Source organism: Protomyctophum bolini (genome assembly GCF_963924005.1).
Source record: "Protomyctophum bolini genome assembly, chromosome: 17".
NCBI lineage: Eukaryota > Metazoa > Chordata > Actinopteri > Myctophiformes > Myctophidae > Protomyctophum > Protomyctophum bolini.
The window spans coordinates 39392003-39418175 of NC_137878.1; the positions used below are offsets into that span (position 1 = coordinate 39392003).

Below are 26173 nucleotides of genomic sequence, written 5' to 3' on the forward strand. Positions count from 1 at the left end.
TTGTAATGAATGAATTTATGATCAACATTGGAAACTGTTCTTAGTAGTCAAAATATTGTATTTACAATGTGTCTTCACTTCAGGAGGTATATTTCTATTATATACGGTCAATGAAAATAGACGATTGTCTTCCAGTGTGGAATGCGAGCTGCTGCCTTCAGAGGTAACATGTGTTTCTGCTGAATATACTGTCCATGAAAATACACCATTGTCTTCACGTTTGGAACGCGAGCTGCTCAAATGCAAGTGTATTCTGGAATAGAAGAAACGACAGGACAAAATGTAAAGAATCATTGTCTTATTTCTTGTTGAATAAAATAATTCAGTTATTGGGTTTTTACTGTATGAATAGTTGATCACCTTGGCATCAGGGAGGCAGTTTCCGAACGCCTCCAGCAGTAGATTCTCCTCTCTCACCGCCTTGTCAAAGTCTGCATAAGACAGCCTGCTGTCGTGGTCGTGATCCTGTGTGAGAAACACAAAGACAGAAGAGGGTTTTTTTATGAAACATGAACAGACCCTTTCGGCCCCACTGATTAGTGGTCTTGTAGATCTGCTATTTTCTAGTTTTGTGCTGAGCAATGGACACAAACAATCAAGGATTGAAAGAAAGAAAGTTACTATGTTTACCCAGGGTAACTGGACTAAGCTCAAGAACTTGTTTACAGCCAGGCCCTGCTCATAGAACATTTTATGGTAGAGGTTCAATGCCTTGTCCAAGGACACTTCTGCGGTGGTAATTTTAACGTGCCAGTCCGGGGATACGAACTAGCGACCTTTCCGATATCAAGACCGCTCCGCGAACCGTTCGGCCACCGCTGCCCGCAAATAACCTATACAAGACAGTCGGGTAACAACATGGGGAAAAAAGTTTTTGCTCAGTCGGTATAGGACCCAACTCAGCATATTTTTTTTAAAGCCAAAGGTAGGTTCCACAGTGTAGGAGCAACCACTGCAAAACGGCCCCGTCATCATTTGCCTGGAGCTTGGACCCGTCTCTGTTCCTTTGTCAGAGGAACAGAGATGTCTCACATTATCCTTAGTTGATTACTATAGTTTGGGTCCCGGCAGGGGAGACATCAAAATCTCTCTCTTGGGTCATGAGCTAAAACCTTTGGGAAACACTGCAGTAGACCTACGTCTGCTATTTTTGAAAAATCGTGAAAATGTGGCGCTAATCTTTGAATAAATATTCTTTCAGAGCGAACGTTTTTAACTCAAATCTTTGCTTCTGGGGTGGTTCCTGGAACAACATTTCAGATGGGGGTCGGCGGCCAATTACATATATTTCTGGGGGTCCTTGACATGGAAATGTTTGAGCACCACTGACATACAGTAGAAAGTAAACATGGGTTTTACAGAAAACTGTCAGGATTTAGAAGACATTTGTAGAATCAGGTAAAAAATGGGTTAAACTTTGGTTGGTTCTTGAGAGTGATCGCCACCAGGGGGTGCACTGCATACGCAATGGTTAGACACACCAACAGTCCCACAGGCATTCACCTGGGATGTTTTAGTTTTAGTCAACTAAATATAAGATTTTAGTCGACTAAAATGTATGTATTCCGTCGTAATGCCTGATTTTACGCTTGCTGAAAATAGCGACGCGTTGTGAGCTTGTAGATTGGCTATTTTCAGCATGCAAGAAAGTGTAAAATGACTTATACTGGGTCTCTTCTCCACTAGTCCCTTCCTAACATTTTAGTGTAGTTTTTATTTGTTGACAAAATTGTCGATATATTTAGTCTTAGTTTTAGTCATCATAGCTTTAGTTTTCGTCAGTGGAAAAAAAGTATAGTCGACGAAACATTTTTTGTCTTAGTTTTAGTCGACGAAAACAACACAAATGTGACCAGATTTGACTGAGAGACTGCCATCGCGCAAATTCCAGCTTTTCACCAGAGGAGAAAAACTATATATATATTCTTTTTCAAAATGAGTTAATAGCACAGGCAGACTCGTCACATACTAGAGTCTGAGTCTGAAATAAGTGTCAGAGCTGAAATTGACATGTAAATATGAAATAAATGCCCAAACATGTAGCTAGGTGTAATGCTAAGAGTCCACAGAAGTGAAACTTTCAAGCCTGTTTTCTCAACTCGCTGTTTTCTGCAAGACATTAGCCTATACTCTTTAAGCCATATCTCCAAAACCGGTGGGTCAAACTGAACAACCAATATGTCAATTTGAAGCTATATGATTCCCTGCTTTCATATGACATACGAAAATTCAAAAAAATCCAATGGCAGTCCCTCAGTCACATTTAGTCACAAATGGTCAGGCTGTTCTCCTCCAGCATGTTGACCTCATAATACCATCTTCTTGAGCGTGATCTCCACCAGGTCTTTGATGCCCTCATCGGGGTCCTCCTCTGTGGGCTGTCTGACCAGGCTGTTCTTCAGCATGTGGAACATCTCCTCCCTGGAGATGTAGCCGTCGCCGTTCAGGTCGTACACCTCGAAGCAGTCTGACACGCCCGCGCACACACACACACACACACACACACACACACACACACAAATAACACACGTTATTAATCATGAAAAGAGAACCAGTTTTACTGAACATATCACCCTGGCCTCACTACACTGGCTCCCTGTACATTTTAGAATGTACATAGTTCAGTTTCAGAGATACAGTCTGATTAGTGTGCCAACTAAAACACAGACAGAAGACAAAACAGATAGTACAAAAATAAAGAAAGGAAATGTATAGAAAAGTTCAGAGTATGTGCTCACTTACTGTGTACCAGAGTGCAGGTTAACAAGCAAATGCAGAGTCAGACCGGTAGTAGGATGAGGATTACGCATTTATAGAGACTATAGCTTTAGGGGGTTAGAGTTGCAGTGCCTCATGTATAAACAGATAGTTGTACGCGCCAGACAGTGTCACGCACTGAAAACAGCTGATCTACAAGCTCACGACACGCTGCAGGCAGCTCGCCACGAGGTGAGCTTGTAGATCAGTGATTTTCGACTTTAGCCTTTAGCGTATATAAAAACTGCTTAAAATTGCTGTCCCGCGCATGTGCCTGTGTGTGTGTGAGAGAGAGAGAGACAGAGAGAGAGAGAGAGAATTAAAGTGATAAGTAACATTGGTTCATTACATTTTATTTTTTCATCCAACGTCCCACGCAGAAAGATGGACAGTCCTTCGATCCACTCCTTGGCACTGACGAAGCCGTCGTTGTTCTTATCGAATGCGTGGAAAACTGGGAGGAAGAATGATGATAAAAAAAACACATTGTATTCATTAACAGTTGAGCTGTCATTGTTTACATCTTCAGTGTTCAGTGTCGGGCAGTACCTTGTACTTTAATTTATTTTCTTAAAGGGACACTTCACCCTTTTTGCAAAAAAATATATGTTAATGCCGTTTAGAAGCTTTAGATCACTTTCCTGGGGGTCTTTATGTGTGTAATATGTGGTTTTAGATATTTTAGATTGTAGCAGTGAGCCTCCACAAGGAGGAGCAGTGCACCAAAAAATTATGGGAATTGTAGTCCAGGAAGGTAGTGAGACCAGTGTCCATGACATCAGAGACAAGAGGCTCACTGCTACAATCTAAAATATCTAAAACCACATATTACACACATAAATACCGCCAGGAAAGTGATCTAAAGCTTCTAAACGTCATTAACATATATTTTTTTGCAAAAAGGGTGAAGTGTCCCTTTAATGTATCAGAAATAAAATAAATGTACAAGCTCACATCGTGTCGCATGTTTGAAACTATACCCTATAGTGATATGCAAAGTACATTTTTTTTTTTTTATTGTATTGCTGTATTGTTGTATTGTTCCTTCTGCTTTGGCAATGTAAACGTATGTTTTCTCATGCCAATAAAGCCCTTTGAATTTAATTGAATTGATATGCCCCAAAATTGAGACGCGAGGATGAAAGTTGTTACAAGCTTTCATACAGAAAAGCATAACCTGCACTCTGTCGGGTGAATTAAAACCCTTAATTATGTCCAAAACTGTTACTTTTCAGGATCAAAAGGATCTAAGGATGGAATTAAAAAATGGCAAAACGCTGTACTATGATCAAGTACTACATTAATTTACCAAAATAATAACACAAAAAAACGCAACATGGAGAGAACGATAAGAAACGATAAAACAATTCATTTTGACAAAAATAACTACATTGGATCTACTGGAAGAAATACAAAATCATTACAAACATTATAGTTTTGGACAGGAAGGATTCTGCCCCAACAGTGACAACATTCTAAATCAGTTTAACCCATTTTGGGCCGGGAACCCCTTTTGGTGTTATAGCATTACGTTATGCTTTAGCTATTGAAAAATAGCAGATCTACAAGCTCATAGCGCGCCACCGACTGGCGCGCTATGAGCTTGTAATAGGTCTGATATTTTTGAAAAATCGAAGAACGACTGACATAGAAACATAGCTTTTTCAGAAAACTGTCAGGATGTATAGAAGACATTTTTAGAATCTGATCTCAGGTCAGAATGGGTTAAAGACGGGACAACAGAACAGACAGCGTACTGTACTGTACTGTACTGTACTGTACTGTACCTCTGTCCATGATCATGTCGTCGGTCATCTGGAAGGTGTTGTGCAGGATGTTCCTGAACTTCCCTCGGTCCAGGCCGTGGACTGTTCTGCGGTCAGACCCACTGGGAGGACCTCCCACCAGGCCATGGAACTGCCTGATGAGACCCTCGGCCTCCGTCTTATCGACTGTGTTCAAGACAGACAGACAGACAGACTGTAAAAATGGGACCCAATGCCTCCCTGCTTGGCACTCAGCATCAAAGGGTTGGATTGGGAGGGGGTCAAATCTACTAATCAAATGAGACCCCCAATTTATATTGTTAAAATCAATGTTAATGTTAACACTCTCAGAGTTACAGACCCATAGAGGGTTAATTTGGTTCCAAACTATCATTTAGCTGGGGACCCCCTGGAACTCCCTTAAAGGGACACTTAGACCTTTTTGCTAAAAAATATATGTTAATGACATTTAGGAGCTTTAGAACACTTTCCTGGGGGTCTTTATGTGTGTAATATGTGGTTTTAGATATTTTAGATTGTATCAGTGAGCTCAGTGTCTCTGATATCATGGACACTGGGATCACTTACTTCCTGGACTACTCAGTAAGACAGACCTCCCCTATCCAATTCAAAGGGCTTTATTGGCATGAGAAAACATACGTTTACATTGCCAAAGCAGAAAGAACAATACAACAATACAGCAATACAGCTCCACAAGGAGGAGCAGTGCACCAAAGTATTTTTGGAATTATAGTCCAGGAAGGTAGTGAGACCAGTGTCCATGACATCAGAGACACTGCAGGGCTCACTGCTACAATCTAAAATATCTAAAACCACATATTACACACATAAAGACCCCCAGGAAAGTGTTCTAAAGCTTCTAAACGTCATTAACATATATTATTTTGCAAAAAGGGGTGAAGTGTCCCTTTAAGGACCCCACTCTGGGAACCACAGATGTAGACTATATCGATACACATGTTGTTCCCTAGGGTCAATACCAAGTAGTACCTGGTACTAGTAACCTAGTACTAGTACCTGGTACTAGTAACCTAGTAATCTGGGACAGGGTTATCAAAGTGTTTATTTATTTATTGATTGATTGAAATATGTATTTTGCAGTTTGCAGAATTACAGTACATTTCCAGCACAACTCAATACAAAGACTGACGACCCAATAAAGCATTACACTTCTAAAATCTGAATCCCCACCAACCCCATTTCCCTATGTGTGTTTTCCCTTTTTACCTCCTGTGACGATTTCCTGTTTTTTTGGCTATATAGTTAAGTGTATATTCGTACATCTCTAAATGTTTTGATGAATTGAAAATCGTGGGCCGTATTGTAAACAAGTTGTAATGCTTTTCTTTATGACACTCACAGTAAACCGTTTTTGTATCGAGTTGTACTTGATCTGTATTGTAATTCTGCAAACTGTCAATACAATCAATCGATCCACTATAATTTCCACTCATTTTAACAAAGGGAAATAGAATATGCTGCACTTAAACCTTTAACACGACATTGCAAGGATAACCCCATTTATCTTACGTTGGAAAAAGCTGGGGACTATAGGCTAAAAGGCAAGCCAGGCTACGTGACTAACTGACTATACGTCTACTACTAGTGCGTTTTCTAATATCCTGCGTAGCCTATATCTGAAGACTTTAAAAACAAATGATGCAATACTCACAGTGCTTCACTTGTTTCGACAGCCTTTCAGCCAGGTTCTGAATCAACTTTCTGTTCATAGCGGACATTTCTTTCATTTTACTGTCCGTGCTGCAGCAGCTGAACTCGGCTGTGCTGAACTCTAGTCTGCACTCACTTGTTGACATGCAATCACCATAGGGACAACGTCATAGGCTACGTTAGGGTCACGTCACACACATTTGTTTTCCCACTAGAGGGCACCGAATACACAAAAACACCAGACACCCCCCAAAAGAAAGGCAACATGATTCAACTACTGCATATTATATTATTCACAGTTGCAATGTAAACAGCCCAGTTTGTTAAGTTTGAAATAATAATATATATATTTACCCATTAGTACCCATTTTCATTTCAAGAAAAGACTAAGATTTGGGAATTTCATTATATAAATAAAAATATCAATTCAAATCAAACGCATCAATTCTTAAAGGAGAATTCCATACTAGAAGGCTTTCTTACCTTTATTTGTAGTCGTTACGTCCACACCAAAGGGGTCCTGGTGTTATTTTGTGCAAAAGCTCAATATTGGCCATTTCCCCTATACCATAAGCCCTCAATGAATTGCATTGAATTGAATAAAAAAAGAAATAAAAATAGGATAATTCTCTCCCGATGTTACCGGGTGAAATAACTGTAGCAATATTATTACTGTCCTTCAGTCAATGTTTATTCATTTACAGTAAGATTACAAACACGTCTTCTTCAGCCTTAATTCATTCTTACACAAAGACATTGTAAATTATTACGTGAAATGCATATTGTTGCCGTCAGTGGGGCAGAAACCTTCCATACTTAAAACTTGATTTTTGTATTCTTTGTGTTAATTGATACCCTACTTCAGCGGTCCCTAAACCTTTTAATAGAATAGCAGATCTACAAGCTATGAGCTTGCCGATCTGCTATGATATGCACCATTTTGTGAATTATTTTGAAGTGACAGTGCTTAAAGATCTGTGGGATTTATTTTTACAAATATTTAACCGATGAAAATAACTTCAATGGAAGGGAACACAGGTTCTTTCCTCCCAGGGTTTTGAACAACAACCTCCTCCTCCCGGCTGGAGGAAGAGGTTAGAACACATTCTAACTTGGTGTGTTGTTTTCGTAAAAGATCCACAATTGATGTGCTGCCTTTATTGTTCGAATGTGAATCCTGGAAAGTAACAGTTTTGGACATAATAATAATAACAATAACAATAATAATGAGGTTTCCACCCAACAGACGAAATACTGGTTGTGAATCAGCGCTGAATTTGTTTTGTTCCTGAGCTATAATATGTACCGCTGTCTCCCGTTACGACACCACTCACCTCTACTAGACCCCTTTGTACAGTACACAGTTTAAATATCTTTAAGGTGGTTGCACACTGGTGCGTTCTTTTTCTCCCCGCTGCGCTGCGTTTTGCGGATCCGAAAGTAGTAGGCTATCACTACAGTAGCCGTCAGCCTGTCACCAATACCCCACTAGACAGTAGACAGTAGTAGGCTATCACTAGCTGTCAGCCTGTCACCATCACCCCACTAGACAGTAGACAGTAGTAGGCTATCACTACAGTAGCCGTCAGCCTGTCACCAACACCCCACTAGAGAGTAGACAGTAGTAGGCTATCACTACAGTAGCCGTCAGCCTGTCACCAACACCCCACTAGACAGTAGTAGGCTATCACTATAGCTGTCAGCCTGTCACCAACACCCCACTAGACAGTAGACAGTAGTAGGCTATCACTACAGTAGCCGTCAGCCTGTCACCAACACCCCACTAGACAGTAGACACTAGACAGTAGTAGGATATCACTACAGTAGCTGTCAGCATGTCACCAACACCCCACTAGACACTAGACAGTAGTAGGATATCACTATAGCTGTCAGCCTGTCACCAACACCCCACTAGACAGTAGACAGTAGTAGTATATCACTACAGTAGCTGTCAGCATGTCACCAACACCCCACTATAGACAGCTGCGTGAAACTGGAAGAAAAAAAAGTCGACCCGGTCCGGAAAAAAAATAACCGAAATATTCGGCGGCAGTGTGCGAACGTAATTGCCATAAAGTTGAGGTATACATTTTGTTTTACTTCCTCCACAATTCACTCCGATATTCGACCGGGGGGGTAAAAAGAAAACGCACCGGCTGGTGTGCAAACACATTAACGATTAAATTCAGAGTTAACACGACGTGCGGACGGAGAAAGAGAACGTTTTTGCAGCCCGCTCGATTAATTGCCTTTGCAGTGTTTTTTGCGCGATAAAATCCATTGTTAAAATTGACCTGCAACTAAGGGTCCTTTCACTCTTTTGTTTTTCCTCTCGTGCGTGCGTGCGTGCGTGCGTGCGTGCGTGCGTGCGTGTGTGTGCGTGCGTCACTCAGGCCGGTGTGTGAGAGTAGTTCTGATGGGTAGTGTGGTGTCTATCCAGTGGTTTGGGTTCTCGATCATGGAGTTCCAGACGTTCACCTCCTGCTCTGTGGAGTCCATCCAGCTGACGTCCTGACCGTAGCTCTGACCTGCAAGCGTGCACGCACGCACACACACACACACACACACACACGCACGCACACACACACACACACACACGCACACACGCACACACACCAATCAGAAAGACTTCGTATGCGCTTGGGTGGGGCAGCTCCTGCCCACCACTGCGTGTGGTGGTGCGTCCGTCTTTGTCGAATGTCTACAATCAGTCACCCTGATATTAGACAGACTATTAACCCATTTTGCGGGAACCCCTTTTGGTGTTTTAAACATTATGTTATAATTAAATTTAGCTATTGAAAAATAGCAGGTATACAGCTCAGAGCTTGTAGGTCTGCTATTTTTTTAATAAAACTGTGGCACAAATCCTGACTGAAAACTGTCAAGATTCAGAAGACATTTTAGAAATGTCGACGTCAGGCCTAAAGTATTTATTTTATTTTATTAGTAGTGCCCTTGGTCTCTCATCCCTTTTTTTACAACTCAAATTGCCCCATTTGTGCCAAAGAGCACAAAATAGCCCTTTTCTGCAAAAGCTTTTCGCAATGCGGGTTTTTGAACATTATGTCATGTGTGACAGACAGCCAAGTCTATGAGATTTTAAATGCACTAATATATTAGCACTTAATCGTTTGCCAGCCAAGTCTATTATTATTATGCTTTGCATGTCATGGACTTCTGTGCCCACTAGAGGGAGTGAAACACCAGGGGTTCGAGGATAGGTTTAGGGGAAATGGCTAAAAATGGCAACAATGGGCATGGTGATAGTTTGGCCACTGCTCGAGGATGGGTGGACCGATGGCTGAATGTCTTCCCCCTCCTCCACTGTCCTGTCAGGCTATGAAATGGGCCCCCAAAATATCCAAAAGTAATAAATGGCAACCACCACAACAAAAAGGCTTTTGACTTAAATGGTAAACGGTGCATTTAAATGGTAAACGGTGCCTTTATCCAAGGCGCTTTACATAGATTGTGCATTACATTCACCCATTCATTCACACACACATTCACACACCATGGCGGCGGAAACCATGCAAGGCACCAACCAGGACATCAGGAGCAATTAGGAGGTTCAGCGTCTTTGCTCAAGGACAATTCGACACTAACTCTGAGGGAGCCCACGGGGTTCGAACTGGCAACCTTTACCGGTTACCATCCGGCCACTCTACCGCTGAGCCACTGCTGACAGCGGACGTATAACATAAATGGTAAAAAATATCACTATACGCGGCCCAGGCGGTGGCGTAACCGTCTGGGCACCCGACTGGTATAATCCAGTCGCAGTGTGCCGCGGGTTCGACTCCCGAGCCCGACACGGCCTTTACTGCATGTCTCCCCCCCCCGCCCCCCCCCCATCTCTCTCTCCCGTTTCCTGTCAGCCAGTCAATAAAAGGCGTAAGCCGCAAAAAAAATATCTTTAAAAAAAAATATATATATATACAGTATCACTACGCACGTTCCATTCACTCAATTCATGCACACTGAGGGGACGGGAGGCGGGATCATAGGTTGGTGAACCAATAGGACACTACCCAGAGATGGGTATATTATATTTATATTTGAAATACGTATTTGAAATACTATTTTGTAATTTGTATTTCGCTGGGATGGAAGAAATGAGATGTATTTTGTATATAGATTTTTTTGACCCAGTATTTGTATTTTGTATCAAAATACATTTTCAATGTTTTTTGCCCATCAGAGATGGGCAGTATTTGAAAGACATGTATTTGAAATACTTTTTTGTATTTTGTAATTTGTATTTCGCCGGGATGGAAGATGTTGTATTTTGTATTTAGATAAATTTTTTGACCCAGTATTTGTATTTTGTATCAAAATACATTTTCAATGTATTTTGCCCATCTCTGACACTACCACCCTCACCTGTCCCGGGGCTCAGCCTCATGCCTCCCTAAACCCCTCCTCACCTGTCCCGGGGCTCAGCCTCATGCCTCCCTAAACCCCTCCTCACCTGTCCCGGGGCTCAGCCTCATGCCTCCCAGGCAGAGCGTCTTGAGGCCGTCGCGGTGCCAGACGGTCAGCTCGGCGCACGCCTCCGCCAGGTCTCCGTCGTGGAAGCCGTCGTAGACCATGGTGTGGTTGTAGGCGGGGCTGAGGGAGCGCTTCACCATGCGCGTCTTCTGACCGCTCTGACGGCTGCCGTCCGGCAGGATGTAGCTGGAGGAGGAGGAGGAACACAGTGAGATTAAACCAGGGGGGCAGTCAGACAGATATTAAACCAGGGGGGCAGTCAGACAGATATTAAACCAGGGGGGCAGTCAGACAGATATTTCGTGAAGCCACTAAGGAAATCGGGACTTCAAGAAATTTCATATAATGGCCTGTTGTGGCGCTGTCTGTCATTGGGCCCAAAAAACCCATAGCTCCATAGAGGCCCATTTATTTGGGCCCAACTTCACCTAGACTGCATTACCTTAATAAACATGGTCATGAATACTTTCTGCTTCCAGTCACTAGTTTAAAGTCTAATTTCTAATGTCATAATATTCTTTTTGGAAAATGATGGTGCCATTTATTAAAATAATTACCATAAAGTTGCGTATGTTCTGAGGGGCGTGGCTACCGTTGCAGTCTATGAACGGGAGCCACCCCCCCCCCGTTCAGTCAAAATAAGTCCCGCCTCGTTGTCTGGGCCAGCCAATGGCCAGCTGGGCCAAAACGGATCTAGAAAGATGGCGATTTACAATGCAAGGAATTACAGGCTTCATTTTACGTCCATGTTAGACCCGGGGAACGCTTTGTCCATATTTTTTACAGTCCATGGATTAAACCCATTTACACCTGAGCTCGATTCTACAAAAGTTTCTTCTAAAATCGTGACGTTTTCTCCTGAAAAATAATGTTTCTATATGTCATTATATAATTAATAATATATATTATAATATAATAATTATATAATATTATAATTATGTCATCTATGTCAGTGGTGCTCAACCTTTTTCGCAAACACATTTTCACGATTTTTCCAAAAGCAGCAGACCTACTTGTAGATCTGCCATTTTTATAAAGTACAACATAATGCTTCAAACACCAAAAGGGGTTCAAGGTTCAGGTTCATTTGTCATGTGTATAGATACAGAGTATAAATACAATGAAAATCCTTTTGCTCAGAGCACTCTCAGTCTTACATACACAGGACATAAACAGACATATCTATAGTGCAAGAAAAAGACAATAAAAAACATAAACAAACATCAAGTGAAGTGACAAAACAGTGCAATACAGTTCAAGGTCAGCTGTTCAGCTGTTGCCTGACTGCCCCCTGGGGGTAGAAACTGTTACTGAGACGGGTGGTGGTGCGAGATTTGATGCTCTGGTAGCATTTTTTTTGGAAGGGAGTAGTTTGAACAGGGTATTTGCGGGATGGCTGGCGTCTTCCATGATGCGGAAAATGAATAAAAAAAGCTGTCAGCGGGCGGATTATGTATTTAATCTGGCAGTGAATGAGTTCATGTCATGATTTAATAGTTTGCTGCAATGTTGATTCCATCGACAAAAAATGACGATGAGAAATGTCTGTCGATTGCCTTTTTTTTCACTATTATGACTAAAAGCTATAAAGACTAATACTGTCAATTATGTCAACAACTATAGACTAAATTAAAGGGACTATAGTGGAGAAGAGATCCAGTAAAACTAAAAAAAGGCAAGTCGTTTTATGTTTGGTCGCATGCTGGGAAAAAGAAGCAGATCTACAAGCTATTAGAGGGATGTCAAACTCAAATACACAGTGGGCCAAAATAAAGAAATTGGTACAAGTCGAGGGCCGGACTGTGTTTCAACACGGGCCATTTTTGGAGGAGAGGGGTATAGCTGAAAGTTGACCACAAGAGATATACTTTCACTGCTGATCAATAGTGAAGAGAAGACGCATGCTTGCGCTTGTGGGCCCTCGATACGTGACAATGCACTCGCAGTGCATTGTGGGACTTGTAGTATTATGGTGGTCTGTGCAATATACCAGAGGGCCAGTTCTAATACTAATTGAATATCATCCCGCGGGCCAAAGATAATTAATTCTTGAGTTTAACATATATGGATGTAGATGTTCTGCTATTTTCAGCATGCAACCAAGTGTAAAATCAGCCACTACACACAATCATGCCATCGAGGAGTTTATTAAAGGTCTGTTGTCGGCACCGTTTAACAACAGCGGATAAATCAAAGCCTTTAACGCTGCACTCACACCATGACAGCCATTTATTTATTTATGACAGCTTATCTGTCCATCTTGTCTCTTTCTGTCAGGCGGTGCGCTCTGCACCATGTCAGAAACACTCAACCATGAGCTCCTCCGCATTATCGGAATTTAACCCCTCCAAGGCGGGAACCCCCTTTTGGCGTTTTAAACATTATATTATTATAATTTAGCTATTGGAAAAATAGCAGATCTACAAGCTATGCTATTTTTGAAAGATTGTGTGAAAGTGTGGCACAAATGTTTGAACATATATATATATTCGTTTTTAAGTCAAATCTTTGCTTCTGGGGGGGGGGGGGGGTCCCTGGAACAACATAATTATTTTCAGATGGGTGTCAGTGACCAAATACATATAATTTTTGGGGGTCCTTGACGTGAAATATTGAGCACCACTGATACAGAAAAACGAGGTATTTCATAAAACTGTCAGGATTTAGAAGACATATTTTTTACATTTCGACGTCAGGTCTGAATGGATTAATTATGCCCAGTATCGAATGTCTTATTTTTCTTCCACTACCCCCCCCCCCCCCTCCCCCCCCCCCCCCCCCCCCCCCCCCCCCTCCCCACAAGACTGAAACTCTCAGAATTCTTTGAACTAAACTACAGTTTCCCGTAAAGTAATGCCGTGTCATGTCACGGCCTCGAGAGAGAGAGAGGGACGGACAGGAAGGAACCTCAAAGAGAAGTTACTGTAACTGTCTCTTCCAGGACAGAACGGAGGAGCCTCCGGTTTCCCGCAAGCGGAGATAGAAGAGCAGAGAAGAGGAGAGGAGTCATGACACCCGAGTGTTTTCTTCACAAACAGGAAGAAGGGATGGTACAAATAGAACCAAATGGACCCTTACAGCGGTGATAGTATAGAGATGGTACAAATAGAACCCAAATGGGTGGTTAATTCCGTTGAATCGGTACACCCTGCTGCTAAGAGTCTCACCTTCTGATAAACGAGTCCACTGGACCTCCTTTAGCGGAGAGGAGACCCTGAGCCTCCCTGAGCCAGATGTGGAGCTCTCCTGTCTGGGGTACACCTCCTCCTACACACACACACACACACACACACACACACACACATGTATACAACACACACACACACACACACACACACGTATACAACACACACACACACAATTGTAATGTACTTGTGAGCACATGAAACATTGAAACATTTGATGTTAGTTAGTTAGTTAGTTTCATTTATTGTCCACGTGTGGAAATTCGTCTTCGGTCTCAAACAGTAAAAAAACAAACGGTTACAACAACAGCAACCACACTTAACACAATTATTTTCTCATGGCAAAGAAAGTGCAGGACAAACAGTGGCAGATACATTGGAAAACAAACAAATCTAGCGAGACATGGTATCATTTAGTGCCTTAATGGCATTTGGTATGAAAGATTTTTTTTTAATTTTACGGTTAGCTCTTGGTACTTTGTACCGTCTACCAGAGGGAAGTAGTTCTAACTCCCTGCAGAGTGGATGAGAGGAGGTCGTTTGCTATCTTGATAGCTTTTTTACGAAGTACCTCCTTGTAGATACAGCCTAATTGTTGCTGTCTCTTCCCAATTATTTTTGCAGATGGCAGTTTTAGAGATGGCCAACTCCAAAAGCCAGAGTTATACCCGTTTCCGTCCCCACCCTGTGGAACTCACTGCCATCTAGCATCAAGGCTGCCCCCAACCCCCCCCCCCCTCCCCCTCCCCTTCGCCATTTTGTTTAACCACACTCAAAACACACCTTTTCAGACTTTTATTAGTTTTTATCAGTTTTTATCAGTTTTTTTCCTAATGTCGTTCTGTCAAGGAAATGTGGAATACCTAAGTTGTACATTTAAGGACAGCATAAACCAAACCACGAGAAGCTGTTTTCTGTTTTCTGTGACTTGTGTGGTCTGGAGGGGTCTTCTGATGTCATGTGTTAAGACCCACCTACCCCTGGGGGGGGGGGGGTAATAATGTATTTAAGCTGAAGCCTGACTCAGATGTGGTGAGTCAGTACGGTGTTCCATTGTAACGCTTCACTACTGTCTCCGTATTCTAATACATTCTATTCCAATACTCTGAAACTCTGAATTGTGTCTGTCTCATTATTTTGTTTAACTGTGTTATAAGTGCTCACCGAAAGATTTCTTTAACAGTTCTTATTTTGTTTCTGTAAAGCGAGTGTATGTATATATATATATATATATATATATATATATATATATATATATATATATATATATATAGAACACACATAGAAGAATTTATTATTATTTTACTTTTATGCCTTGGTATACGTATAAATCAGGAAGGAAGAAAAAACCTAACCGCAAACCCTGAATCTAACCTATAAATGCATAGTCCCAACTAGGCCATTCACTTCTACTCATCTTTACTAGTTGACTAGTTTAATAGTCGACTAGTGGACTGGTTGTTTAACTACCCATTATGTAAAAAAGATGCTGAAAACAAAAACTGTAGAGATTTCTGGTTTCTGCCCGACAACAACGATATACAGAGCTAGAAATCGTTGATAATGATTTTAAATCCTGCCGTCCCATTCTAGGCAGTGTGTTCTATGCAGTCCCATTCTAGGCAGTGTGTTCTATGCAGTCCCATTCTATAGGCAGTGTGTTCCATGCATGTAATAACGTGCGGTACCACTAGGGACGGGACGGTGTGCATTCGTTCACACTCACCCTCGGAGCCCGCCGGGGTGAACTTGATGGAGAGCAAGGCCGTCCCACGACTGCTAATGGAGTCTGGGTTCAGCTGGACCTGATGGGAGGGGGCAAGAGAAAGAGAGAGAGAGAGAGAGAGAGAGAGAGAGAGAGAGAGAGAGAGAGAGAGAGAGATAGAGAGAGAGAGAGAGAGAGAGAGAGAGAGACACACGGAGAGGGAGAGAGAGAGAGAGACAAAGACACACAGAGAGAGAGGGGGAGAGAGAGAGAGAGAGAGAGAGAGAGAGAGAGAGAGAGAGAGAGAGAGAGAGGCAGAGAAAGAGAGAGAGAGAGAGAGAGAGAGAGAGAGAGAGAGAGAGGGGAGACATGTTCTACATGAGCTCCTAGATTTGTACTTATTTTGTCATTTTGAATTGAGAAGAATTAAGTAAAAGTTAGAATAATGTAAAGACAAGCTCAACAGAAAGAGAGAGAGAAAAAAAAAGAAAAAAAAAAAAAAAAGTGATGCTAGCAGCTGCAGTTGAACCAAAAACGGACCAAAAACGGACCTTGAAGCTAACACTGGATGCTAGCAGCTAACTGTGGACATTGAAGGCTAAAAGTGTATGCTAACAACTAACTGTGGACTTTGGAAGATAACAGTGGATGCTACCAGCTAACTGTGGACTTTGAGGGCCAACAGTGGATGCCAACAGCTAACTGTGGACTTTGGAAGATAACAGTGGATGCTAACAGCTAACAGTGGACCCAGAAGCAGCTAAGTGTGACAATTGGAAGCTAACAAGGAGTGCTAACAATAACAGTTGAAACTATATGAAGCTAACTGTGGACTTTGGAAGCTAATAGTTGCAGCTGAAATAATTTTAAGATAGGAGTGACATCTAACAGTGGGTGCTAACAGTAGCAGTTGGAAAGCAGGGACTTTGTTTCACATGCTTTTCATCTAAATTATATTCACTCTACAACTACTACTGTCCAGAGCAGAACATGAGTGATATAATTAACATACACTACCCACCAGAAATAAAAAATGACACAGAGAGAAGCACGTTCAAACTGGAGCTTCTTAAGGGGCAACCAGAAAGCCTCTTTGCTGATCTTTTTAAAAATGGAGACATTTGTAATCTCATCTTCTATACTGACAGACCTGAAAGCTGGCACAGAGCCATTATCAACCAGCACCCCTCAGTGGCAAAAAAGGGCAACAAGGAATGCTGGCAGTTAAAGATCAGGGACCCAGAAGACTCTGACAGCATCATGACAACTGTCAATGTTTATAAAAGTGGTAAAGTCATGGTGCAGGGGCACTTCAAAACTTTCCAGAACAGTTTCCAGGCAATTAAATCTATGGTTGAGAGAGAAGACACCTCCCCTAGGGAACCCCAGCCATGTGCCAGTAACACAGACACCCCAACTGTATCTAGCACACCAAATGAGGAGGAGCACACTGATGACACAGAGCAGACCCTGAGCCCTCCACATCAGACCTCCATCACAGAACTTAAGGAACACTTCACCCAGTTAGAAATAGAACTGGTGCAGCTCAAAGAAATGGTCCTGAATCAGAATCATAAAGATAAAAACTCAGCTGGACTCTTACAACGAGAGGAAATGGAACAACTGAGAAAAGAGCAAGAAAGTGTACATGCAACCTGGAAAAAACAATTAACGCAAAACAGAGAACAGCACAACAAAGATCTGTTCATTCTGAAAGAACAGCTACAAGAAGAGAAAGAGAGCCAGAGGAGAGAGCTCACTGCACTGTCAGAACAGGTGAAAGCGCTAAACCATGAGAGTGACAACCACAGAAGAGAAATAGCTGCTCTGAAAGACCATCTAGGAGAACTACAGCTGGAGAGAGAGAGCCATAAGGTTCAACTTGTTGCTCTGGCAGAAGAACTTAAGGAGAGGGACAGAATACTGGACGGTCTGAAGGAACGGATGACTTCTCTCACTGAGTCTGAGCCACACAGGACTGACCACAGTCCACACACAGCAGTGAGCAACCAGGACCAACAGCAGGATGATAACGTCTCTCTAGCAGAGGGAGAAGAGTCCAGTAGCCACACACAGCCAAATGGGCCCATCAGACCAGATAACCTCTCTCTACCAGAGAGAGAAGAGTCCAGTAGCCACACACAGCCAGATGGGCCCACCAGACCAGACGGTCCCACTGCAAGAGTAGACATTGTGCTACTAATAGATTCAAATGGAAAATTCATCGATGAGAAAAGGCTTTTCCCCAGGCACAATGTGGTAAAGTTCCGGTGTCAAAACACAGAGGCAGCAATGGGTATGCTATCTGAGACTCGCCTTGGATCCCCAAGCCATATCCTAATCCACACAGGTACGAATGACCTTAGAGCGCAACAGGAGAGAGTGGCCCTGTCTCTTAGAGCTGTCGCCGAGAAGGCATGTCACACCTTCCCTAACTCTAAGATAGTGATGTCCACCCTGCTACCAAGGAAGGATTTCCACCCACAGATGATACAGAAAGTGAATGTCAGCATCTCCAGAGACTGTGAAATGTGGCCAAATGTACACGTTGCCCACTACCCCTATATAACGGTAGACGATCTTTATGATCCGGTTCACCTCCACAAAGAAGCAATTTCACTGTTTACCAAGACACTGAAAGATGTCACACTAAATCGACGATCAACAACCAACAGGAGGAGCAACATGGGAGTCTCGAACACTCAAACAACAGAGAGACCAGCCAACAGCATGCCGAGGAGAGCCTTCCAACCCAGGCCCAAGCAGCAGCACCTACAACCACCACCACAGCACAGACGTCAGGAAAACATCAGTCGTATGGATGAAAACCAGTCTGCACCCAGATCCAGGACCTCACCACCTCCAAGACATGTCATACCACCACCTCCACAGCAGCAGCAGCAGCAGCAGCAGCCAGGCGGACTGTCCTATGCTGATGTGGTCCGAGGAGCAGCAGGACCCGCCCACAGCGAACTGAGAACCATCCAGGACATGCTGAGCACTTTATGCTCTCATCTAATGGGCCACACCCAGCGGCAGTGGTAATTAAGCAGGTAATGCTTGTTCATGAAGGAAAAAAAATGAAGGAAAAAAAAATGGAAAAAAATGAATATATATATATATAGGCTACATGCCAAGTTACATTGTAAATATGTCATGTTCTAAACTGTTACTTCTTTCTTCTCAACTTAAAATGACAATCTGTTACAGTGTCAATGATACAATCATTTAGCATATCAGTTTGGAATATTCAGGGTTTAAATTCTTATTTATTTGGTTTAAAAAGCAGAAATCTTGAATTCTTAGACAAGGTTACTGGTGTTGATATTGTTATTTTGCAGGAGACTTGGTGCAAAGGAGATGTCCCTACTGGGTGCCCTCCTAACTATAGAGAGATTATAGTCCCATCAACTAAACTAAATGGAGTCACCCAGGGCAGAGACTCTGGGGGGATGTTGATATGGTATAAGTCACAACTAGCTGACTCTATAGAAATAAAGAAGAAAGGGAAAAATCACATTTGGTTAAAAATACAAAAAGATATAATTTCCAGCGAGAAAAGCATTTTTCTATGCGCAATGTATAATCCCCCAATAGAGTCTCCATATTTCAGTGAGGAGATTTTCTCCATCATAGAAGAAGAGATCAGTCATTTCCAGGCCCAGGGATCTGTGCTGATCATGGGAGATCTAAATTCTAGGACTGGTGAGGAGGTAGACTTTACTAGTACTGAAGGTGACAGTTACATCACTGGAGATAACCTTCTTTTTCCTAAACTTACCAACAGGAATAATTATGATAAAACCACAAACAAGAGTGGAAAACAAGTGCTGCAGATTTGTAGAGCGTTGGGTCTGTACATTGTCAATGGAAGGCTGCGAGGGGATTCTTTTGGACGGTATACGTATTGTTCAAGACTTGGTAGCAGCACTGTTGACTATGCTATAACAGATTTAGACCTAAACTCTTTGACAGCCTTCACAGTAAAAGAACAATCACCTCTATCAGATCACTCCCAGATCACTTTATATCTAAAAAGGGCAGACACAGGTAATATATGTTCTCAGTCCTGTAATCTGTATAACATAAAGAGGAAATACAGATGGGCCCCAAACAGTCTGGATCAGTACCAGAATGCTATGGTCAGTGAGTCAACACAGTCTCTTCTAGACTCCTTCTTGTCCCAGATTTACCCTCAGAATACTGAAGGTGTAGAGTGTTGTCTGGCACACATTAACCACATATTTGATCATTTGGCCTCATCCTCAAACTTAAAATGCAAAACAAAACAACACAAGAAAACAAACAGGGAAAGGTGGTTTGATTTAGACTGTAAATCCATTAGGAAGACACTAAGAAATATCTCCAACCAAAAACACAGGAATCCAGACAGTCAGGAACTCCGCCTTAGCTACTGTGACACTTTAAAGCAATATAAAAAAACACTGAGAACAAAAAAAGATCAATATTTACAAAACCAACTAGAATTAATTGAAGAGTCTCTGGGATCAAATAAATTCTGGGAAAACTGGAACTTATTTACCAAGAAACATAAAAGTGAGCAATCCATTCAAAATGGTGATACATGGAAAACACATTTTGGGGATCTTTATAGAAAACCTACAAAGAATGAAGCCCAAGAGCAGATATCAGATAAATTGAAAACCTTTGAAAGAGCTATTAAGGACTATCAGACCCCACTGGATTTCACAATCACTGAATTAGAATTGGAAGACAAACTAAAGGTTCTGCAGAACAAAAAAGCATGTGGGCCTGATGGCATCTTAAACGAGATGATAAAAAATACCAATAGAAAATGTAAATTGGCCATTCTAAAGGTATTCAACTTGGTACTGAGTGTGGGTCATTTCCCTGAAAGCTGGAGTGAGGGGCTGATTACACCCATTTTCAAGAATGGAGACAAATTTGATCCAAACAACTACAGAGGTATCTGTGTAAGTAGTAACCTAGGAAAGTTATTTGGCAGCATTCTAAATTCAAGAATTATAGATTACCTCACAGAGCACAATGTCTTGTGCAAAAGTCAAATAGGATTCCTCCCAAATTATAGAACATCTGACCACATTTTCACCCTACACACACTAATAGATAAATACACAAATCAAAACAAAGGAACAATTCACGCATGCTTTGTCGATTTTCAGAAAGCTTTCGACTCAGTTTGGCATGAAGGTTTACTTTTTAAATTAATAGAAAGTGGAATAGGGGGAAAGTCCTATGATGTCATTAAATCAATATATGAAAACAATAAATTGGCTGTTAAAATTGGTGATAAACACACAGACTTCTTCCCGCAAGGGAGAGGGGTGAAGCAAGGATGTAACCTCAGCCCCACCCTCTTCAATATATATATTAATGAACTGGCACAGTTATTAGAACAATCAGCAGCACCTGGTCTCACCCTTACTGACACAGACATTAAATGTCTCTTTTATGCAGATGACCTAGTCATACTGTCCCCAACTAGAGAAGGTCTTCAGCAAAGCCTGAACATTCTTCATCAGTACTGTCAGACCTGGGCCCTGACAGTAAATATGAAGAAGACCAAAATTATGACCTTCCAAAAGCGATCACGGTTACAGAAGAATCAACCAGTGTTCAAAATAGGTGGGACCCAAATAGAACGGACAAATACCTATACATACCTAGGTTTACAAATTACTTCCACTGGGAATTTCTGTTCAGCTGTGAAGGAACTCAAAGACAAGGCAAAAAGGGCTTTTTATGCCATCAAGCGTTCAATTCAAATCCAAATTCCAATTAGGACATGGCTCAAAATATTTAAATCAGTTATAGAATCAATTGCATTATATGGCAGTGAGGTATGGGGTCCCTTATTACAAAGTGATTGGGCAAAATGGGACAAAAATCCAGTTGAGATCCTGCATGCAGAGTTCTGCAAGACTATTATCAGGGTACAAAGAAAATGCCCAAACTCTGCATGCAGGGCTGAATTAGGCCAATATCCTTTACTTCTAAATATACAGAAAAGATCTATTAAATTCTGGAGCCATATTAAAAAGAGTGACCCTGCCTGTTACCATTATAAAGCCCTTGCCTGCCAAGAGTTGGACATCCAAAAGAGCCCCCTCAGTCAGATAGTTTTGAAACTAGCTGACCTCTCACCTTCTGACATCACAAACCCCAGACAGCCTCAGTGCAGCTACACTATCACTCAGAAGATTAGACCCAACCAAATTATAACTAAAGAAAAAGATAAATACATCACATATTGGAACGAACTCACACAATCACAACACAAACTAGAAACATATTTGGCTCTAAACAGACAGTATACTGTGGCAGACTACCTAACCACAGTAACTGACAAAAACTTGAGAAAGACTTTGACAATGTACAGACTGAGTGATCATAGTCTGGCAATAGAGAAGGGCAGACACAGACAGACCTGGCTGCCCAGAGAGGAGAGGCTGTGCTGTCACTGTGATGACGGAGCTATAGAGACAGAGTTACACTTTTTAACACAATGTAAAAACTACACAAATATTAGAGAGGAGTTCTTCCCAAAATTTGAAACAAATTTCCCAGAATTCAGAAGTATGACAGAAAGGGAAAGATTACCAGTCCTTCTGGGGGAACAGAAAGAATGTGCAGTTTTGGCTGCAAAATATGTAAATTCCTGTCACAAGAAAAGGGACAACCAGTAGGACACACATACAGTATGCCATGTTTTATTTTCTGCACCACCTGCTTTATTTTATATTATTTTAATTTATTTTTTCATGTCATTGATATTATGTTGTTATGTTGTTGTTTGTAATATCTGTGATTGTGCTTTGGCAACACTTGTAAAACGTCATGCCAATAAAGCCTGTTGAATTGAATTGAATTGAATTGAGAGAGGCAGAGAAGAGAGAGAGAGAGAGAGAGAGAGAGAGAGAGAGAGAGAGAGACAGAGACACAGAGAGAGAGAGAGGGAGAGAAAGAGAGAGAGAGAGAGAGAGAGAGAGAGAGAGAGAGGGGGGGAGAGAGAGAGAGAGAGGGGGAGAGAGAGAGAGGTTACTGCGGTGGCATGAGTAAGCAAGACAGCACCGACTCCACAGGGAGGGGAAAAGACAAGAAAGGAGGCTGTGGAAACGTAGAGGAGAGGAGAGAACACATGATGAAGGAGAGGAGAGGAGAGAACAAACGATGCAGGAGGATTACTAGCACTGTGTCCCTCTCTGTGGGCGCGTTCGGAAATGCGCTCTCTTGTCGTTTGTTTATTCAGTGCACTCGGTGCGTTGTCGTTCGAAAATCCAGTGCGCTGCGCACCGGGTGTGCCGATCAGTGCCCGCACTGAGCGACCCTACCCTGAAGCTGGGGTCGTCCGGTGTGATTCATGTGAATGCGTCACAGCTGTGGTCGTTCGTAAATTAGGCACACTGAGCGCACTCTGTGACGTCACCACCTCCCACCACACTCAACAAACTGACCACATTCCCGGTTGCGCATTTCCGAACGCTCCCTACATTGACGAGCTTTACGTTGATGCTGATCTTCCTTTTCCGGCAGCGTTGTCTCTGATGTTTATAACAAACCAAACCGTTTGAAAATTGAGCAAGTTAAGCAATCACACGACGCTGGTACCAACAGGACCCACCAACGAAAGATCACTGGATGGACATTATTGAGGAACTGTATGCTATGGAAAAACTAACATTCATACTGAGACTACAAGAGGATAAATTCTATAAAAAGTGGGAAAAGTGGAATCTCTTCTCTCAGCCTATAGCGATATTGCAATAGGATTTCATTGAATGTTTGTTGTAATATGAAAAATGCAGCCTTTTTTTCTTTTACTTTTTGTCTTTTTCTTTCCCGTATTGTCTTGTTAGTTGAGTTTTTTTGTTTGTCTCTCCTTCCTTCAATAAAAATTAAGTAAAAAATAAATGGTGCCATTGGGGGCTGCAGGGTGCAGTTACCTACCCGTGGCTGCAGGTGGTGCCATTGGGGGCTGCAGGGTGCAGTTACCTACCCGTGGCTGCAGGTGGTGCCATTGGGGGCTGCAGGGTGCAGTTACCTACCCGTGGCTGCAGGTGGTGCCATTGGGGCTGGGTGCAGCTCCAGTCCCAGGTGGCCAGGGTGAGCTCCACCTCCCCCAGGAACACGTTCCTGCCCAGCGCCTCGGCGTGCCACACGGACACGTTGAGCGTGCGACTCTTCATCTCCCCCTCGGCCATGCTGTACTGTAGGAAACAACGACATGACACTCTTCACCTCGCCCACTGTAGGAAACACAACGTAGCGCGCCACTCGGTGTAGATCTGCTATTTTTCAAAAGCTAAAGCATAACATAATGCTAACACCAAAAGGGGTCCCCGCCCCAAAATGGATTAACTTCATTATTCAGACTGAAAGCCCCCCCTCCCGACGGCAGCAGTTTATGGGATGGGTGTCGTCAAAGCGGCAGTCTTCGGTGATTGGTTCATAGTTACCAACCAATCAGAATAGTAGGAAAGCAGATGGCGTTGTTGTCACTCATGAGGCTATGGCTAACCCGTTAGCTAACCAAACAAACCACAGCCAACGAGCGCTACTTTAGCATGTAAACAAAAAATATGTTGCATGATGATGTGTCTGTAAAGAAACTAATTATCATACGCCGATTTAATATCCAGATTGATACGGTGGTGACTCACCGCAGTGGGGGGGCAGCCATGTTTGTTGTCTGACGCTGTTGAGTGACAGGGCTGATGGCCAATCAGCTACTGTGATCGGATTTCCGAACGACACTAACGCTGAGACTACAGACCTGAATCTCCAGAACATATTTTCTTAATTCTATATATATATATATATATAGCGATGTGAGGTTTCCACCCCATATGAATACAGTTTTAAGATTTTCATTGATCCTTCTTTAAATCGTCTCCGCTATTGTATACAGTGTACAGTCTGACCTCTAACCCCAATATCCATTTCACTCTAATCCTAGTAATCCCTAATATAACCCCCTCGTGCTGCCTTAGGAGACGTGAGAAACTGGAAAATGTCTCCACTTTGCCTGATCTATAGTACTGCACAGTACAGCACAGTACAGTGCACACACACAAGTAACGGCTGGATGGCACTTACACCCGTCTTCTAATGAGAGCGCAACATCTGTCTTTGGAACTTGGAAGAGCCACCCATCGACTGATCTAATATACGGCAACCTTCCCCGTGTTTCTTCACCAGTCCGATCCAGAAGAACACAGTTTGTCGGCCACTGCTACAGAGCTGACAATGAGGTTATATCTTCCCTTCTTCTCTGGAGTCCTGCCTCAAAGCAGACCAGAGGTAGAAAACTGTCGTTCCCTGAACGAGCGTTGCAGTCCCCTTTCAGAACAACGAGTGGCCCAGGAAATGATTCTCCATTCATTTTCTCCATAGGCTTTTCAAAAAGTATTCATTTAAAGACGGTTACGCCGCGGACAAAGCCAACTCGGATCGTGACAAATCATGACAATAATTACAATGTTTTGGGACGATCAAAAAAATAGTAAGAAGAAAAACAAAACAAATAGGTTACAACACTTTTTTTGTTGTTTTTCTTCTTTGTAATTATTTGTTTGGTCCAAAATAGTGTGTTTTTTGTCATGAGTTGTCACGACTCGAGTTGGCTTTGTCCGCGGCGTAACCGTCTTTGGGGGAAATGCATTGGGAATCATTTCCTGGGCCTGGCGTCGTCATGAAAGGGGTGGGACTGCGACGCTCTATACTAGGGACACATGCATCAGTAAGCAGGAACTGGGGATGGCAATGAAGGACCGGAAAGTCTGGCGTGGCATTGTGAAATGACCGCGGTCGAAAAATGATGACGACAAGTAACATACACACACTCACCCTGAGGGTCTGATCATAGACTGGGTTTAATGTCTTCTAACATACACACACTCACCCTGAGGGTCTGATCATAGACTGGGTTTAATGTCTTCTAACATACACACAACTCACCCTGAGGGTCTGATCATAGACTGGGTTTAATGTCTTCTAACATACACACACTCACCCTGAGGGTCTGATCATAGACTGGGTTTAATGTCTTCTAACATACACACACTCACCCTGAGGGTCTGATCATAGACTGGGTTTAATGTCTTCTAACATACACACACACTCACCCTGAGGGTCTGATCATAGACTGGGTTTAATGTCTTCTTCCGGACAGACGTCTTCTTTTTACTGTGAGATGACTTGTCTGGCAACAGGTAGGTTTTGACGTATCTGTAATGCACGCAGGCGCAGACAAAGACATGAAATGTGATGTGTATATTACTGTACATAAGACTAGAAGGTATGCGCATGAATGAAGTGAGTGGCAAATTACGTGGCAAAGTCAGTTTAACATCGTTTAGTTCTGCTGTATGTGCCTGCAGACAAAACAAACCTCGTAAAATGTATTTGAGTCAACAGACTGCGTTCTAATTTTCTCCCCATGTTGCATCAGTCGCCCCCCTGGCAGTACAGTGACTACAGTCATCATGAAATAAGAACATATAGTTTCACACATAAAACTGATAAGATTCATTAAGATTCAGTAAGACGCGCGAACGCAGCTCGTAAATTGC

The 26173-nt window shown here is 42.4% G+C and overlaps 2 protein-coding genes across 4 annotated transcripts in view; both read right to left on the minus strand.

Annotated features, from left to right (window-relative positions):
- Window positions 1–4: 4 nt before the first annotated feature.
- Window positions 5–6379, minus strand: clxn (calaxin). 2 transcript variants are annotated; one of them, XM_080788288.1, is made up of 6 exons: window positions 6217–6379; window positions 4545–4709; window positions 3107–3211; window positions 2316–2467; window positions 361–465; window positions 80–253 (listed from the first exon to the last, which is right to left on the minus strand). In XM_080788288.1, exons 1-6 carry the CDS (start codon window positions 6359–6361, stop codon window positions 215–217), a joined length of 711 nt encoding a protein of 236 aa, XP_080644414.1. In that variant the 5' UTR covers window positions 6362–6379; the 3' UTR covers window positions 80–214. The 2 variants fall into 2 exon arrangements, with proteins under 2 accessions (XP_080644413.1, XP_080644414.1); XM_080788287.1 differs by having other exon boundaries at window positions 5–465.
- A 2040-nt stretch (window positions 6380–8419) lies between these two features.
- The window catches only part of sytl1 (synaptotagmin-like 1), a gene marked incomplete at its 5' end in the record, with an annotated part of 27860 nt that continues 10106 nt past the window's right edge, over window positions 8420–26173 (minus strand). For both annotated transcript variants that reach the window (XM_080787371.1, XM_080787370.1), the window contains 6 exons: window positions 8420–8743; window positions 10690–10895; window positions 13877–13976; window positions 15621–15699; window positions 23648–23809; window positions 25727–25829. In XM_080787371.1, the coding sequence (XP_080643497.1) occupies window positions 8601–8743; window positions 10690–10895; window positions 13877–13976; window positions 15621–15699; window positions 23648–23809; window positions 25727–25829 (793 nt within the window). In that variant the 3' untranslated portion in view covers window positions 8420–8600. The remainder of the gene's footprint in view (window positions 8744–10689; window positions 10896–13876; window positions 13977–15620; window positions 15700–23647; window positions 23810–25726; window positions 25830–26173) is intronic.

Bases quoted from the DNA above. Each gene is read 5' to 3' on its own strand.
- clxn (XM_080788287.1), bottom strand. From the start codon at position 6,361: ATGTCAACAAGTGAGTGCAGACTAGAGTTCAGCACAGCCGAGTTCAGC. The intron at 4,710-6,216 runs GTGAGTATTGCA...TCTTGAACACAG, and splicing joins GTCGAAACAAGTGAAGCACT to TCGATAAGACGGAGGCCGAG. The intron at 2,468-3,106 runs GTAATGAACCAA...CGGGCGTGTCAG, and splicing joins GTTGGATGAAAAAATAAAAT to ACTGCTTCGAGGTGTACGAC.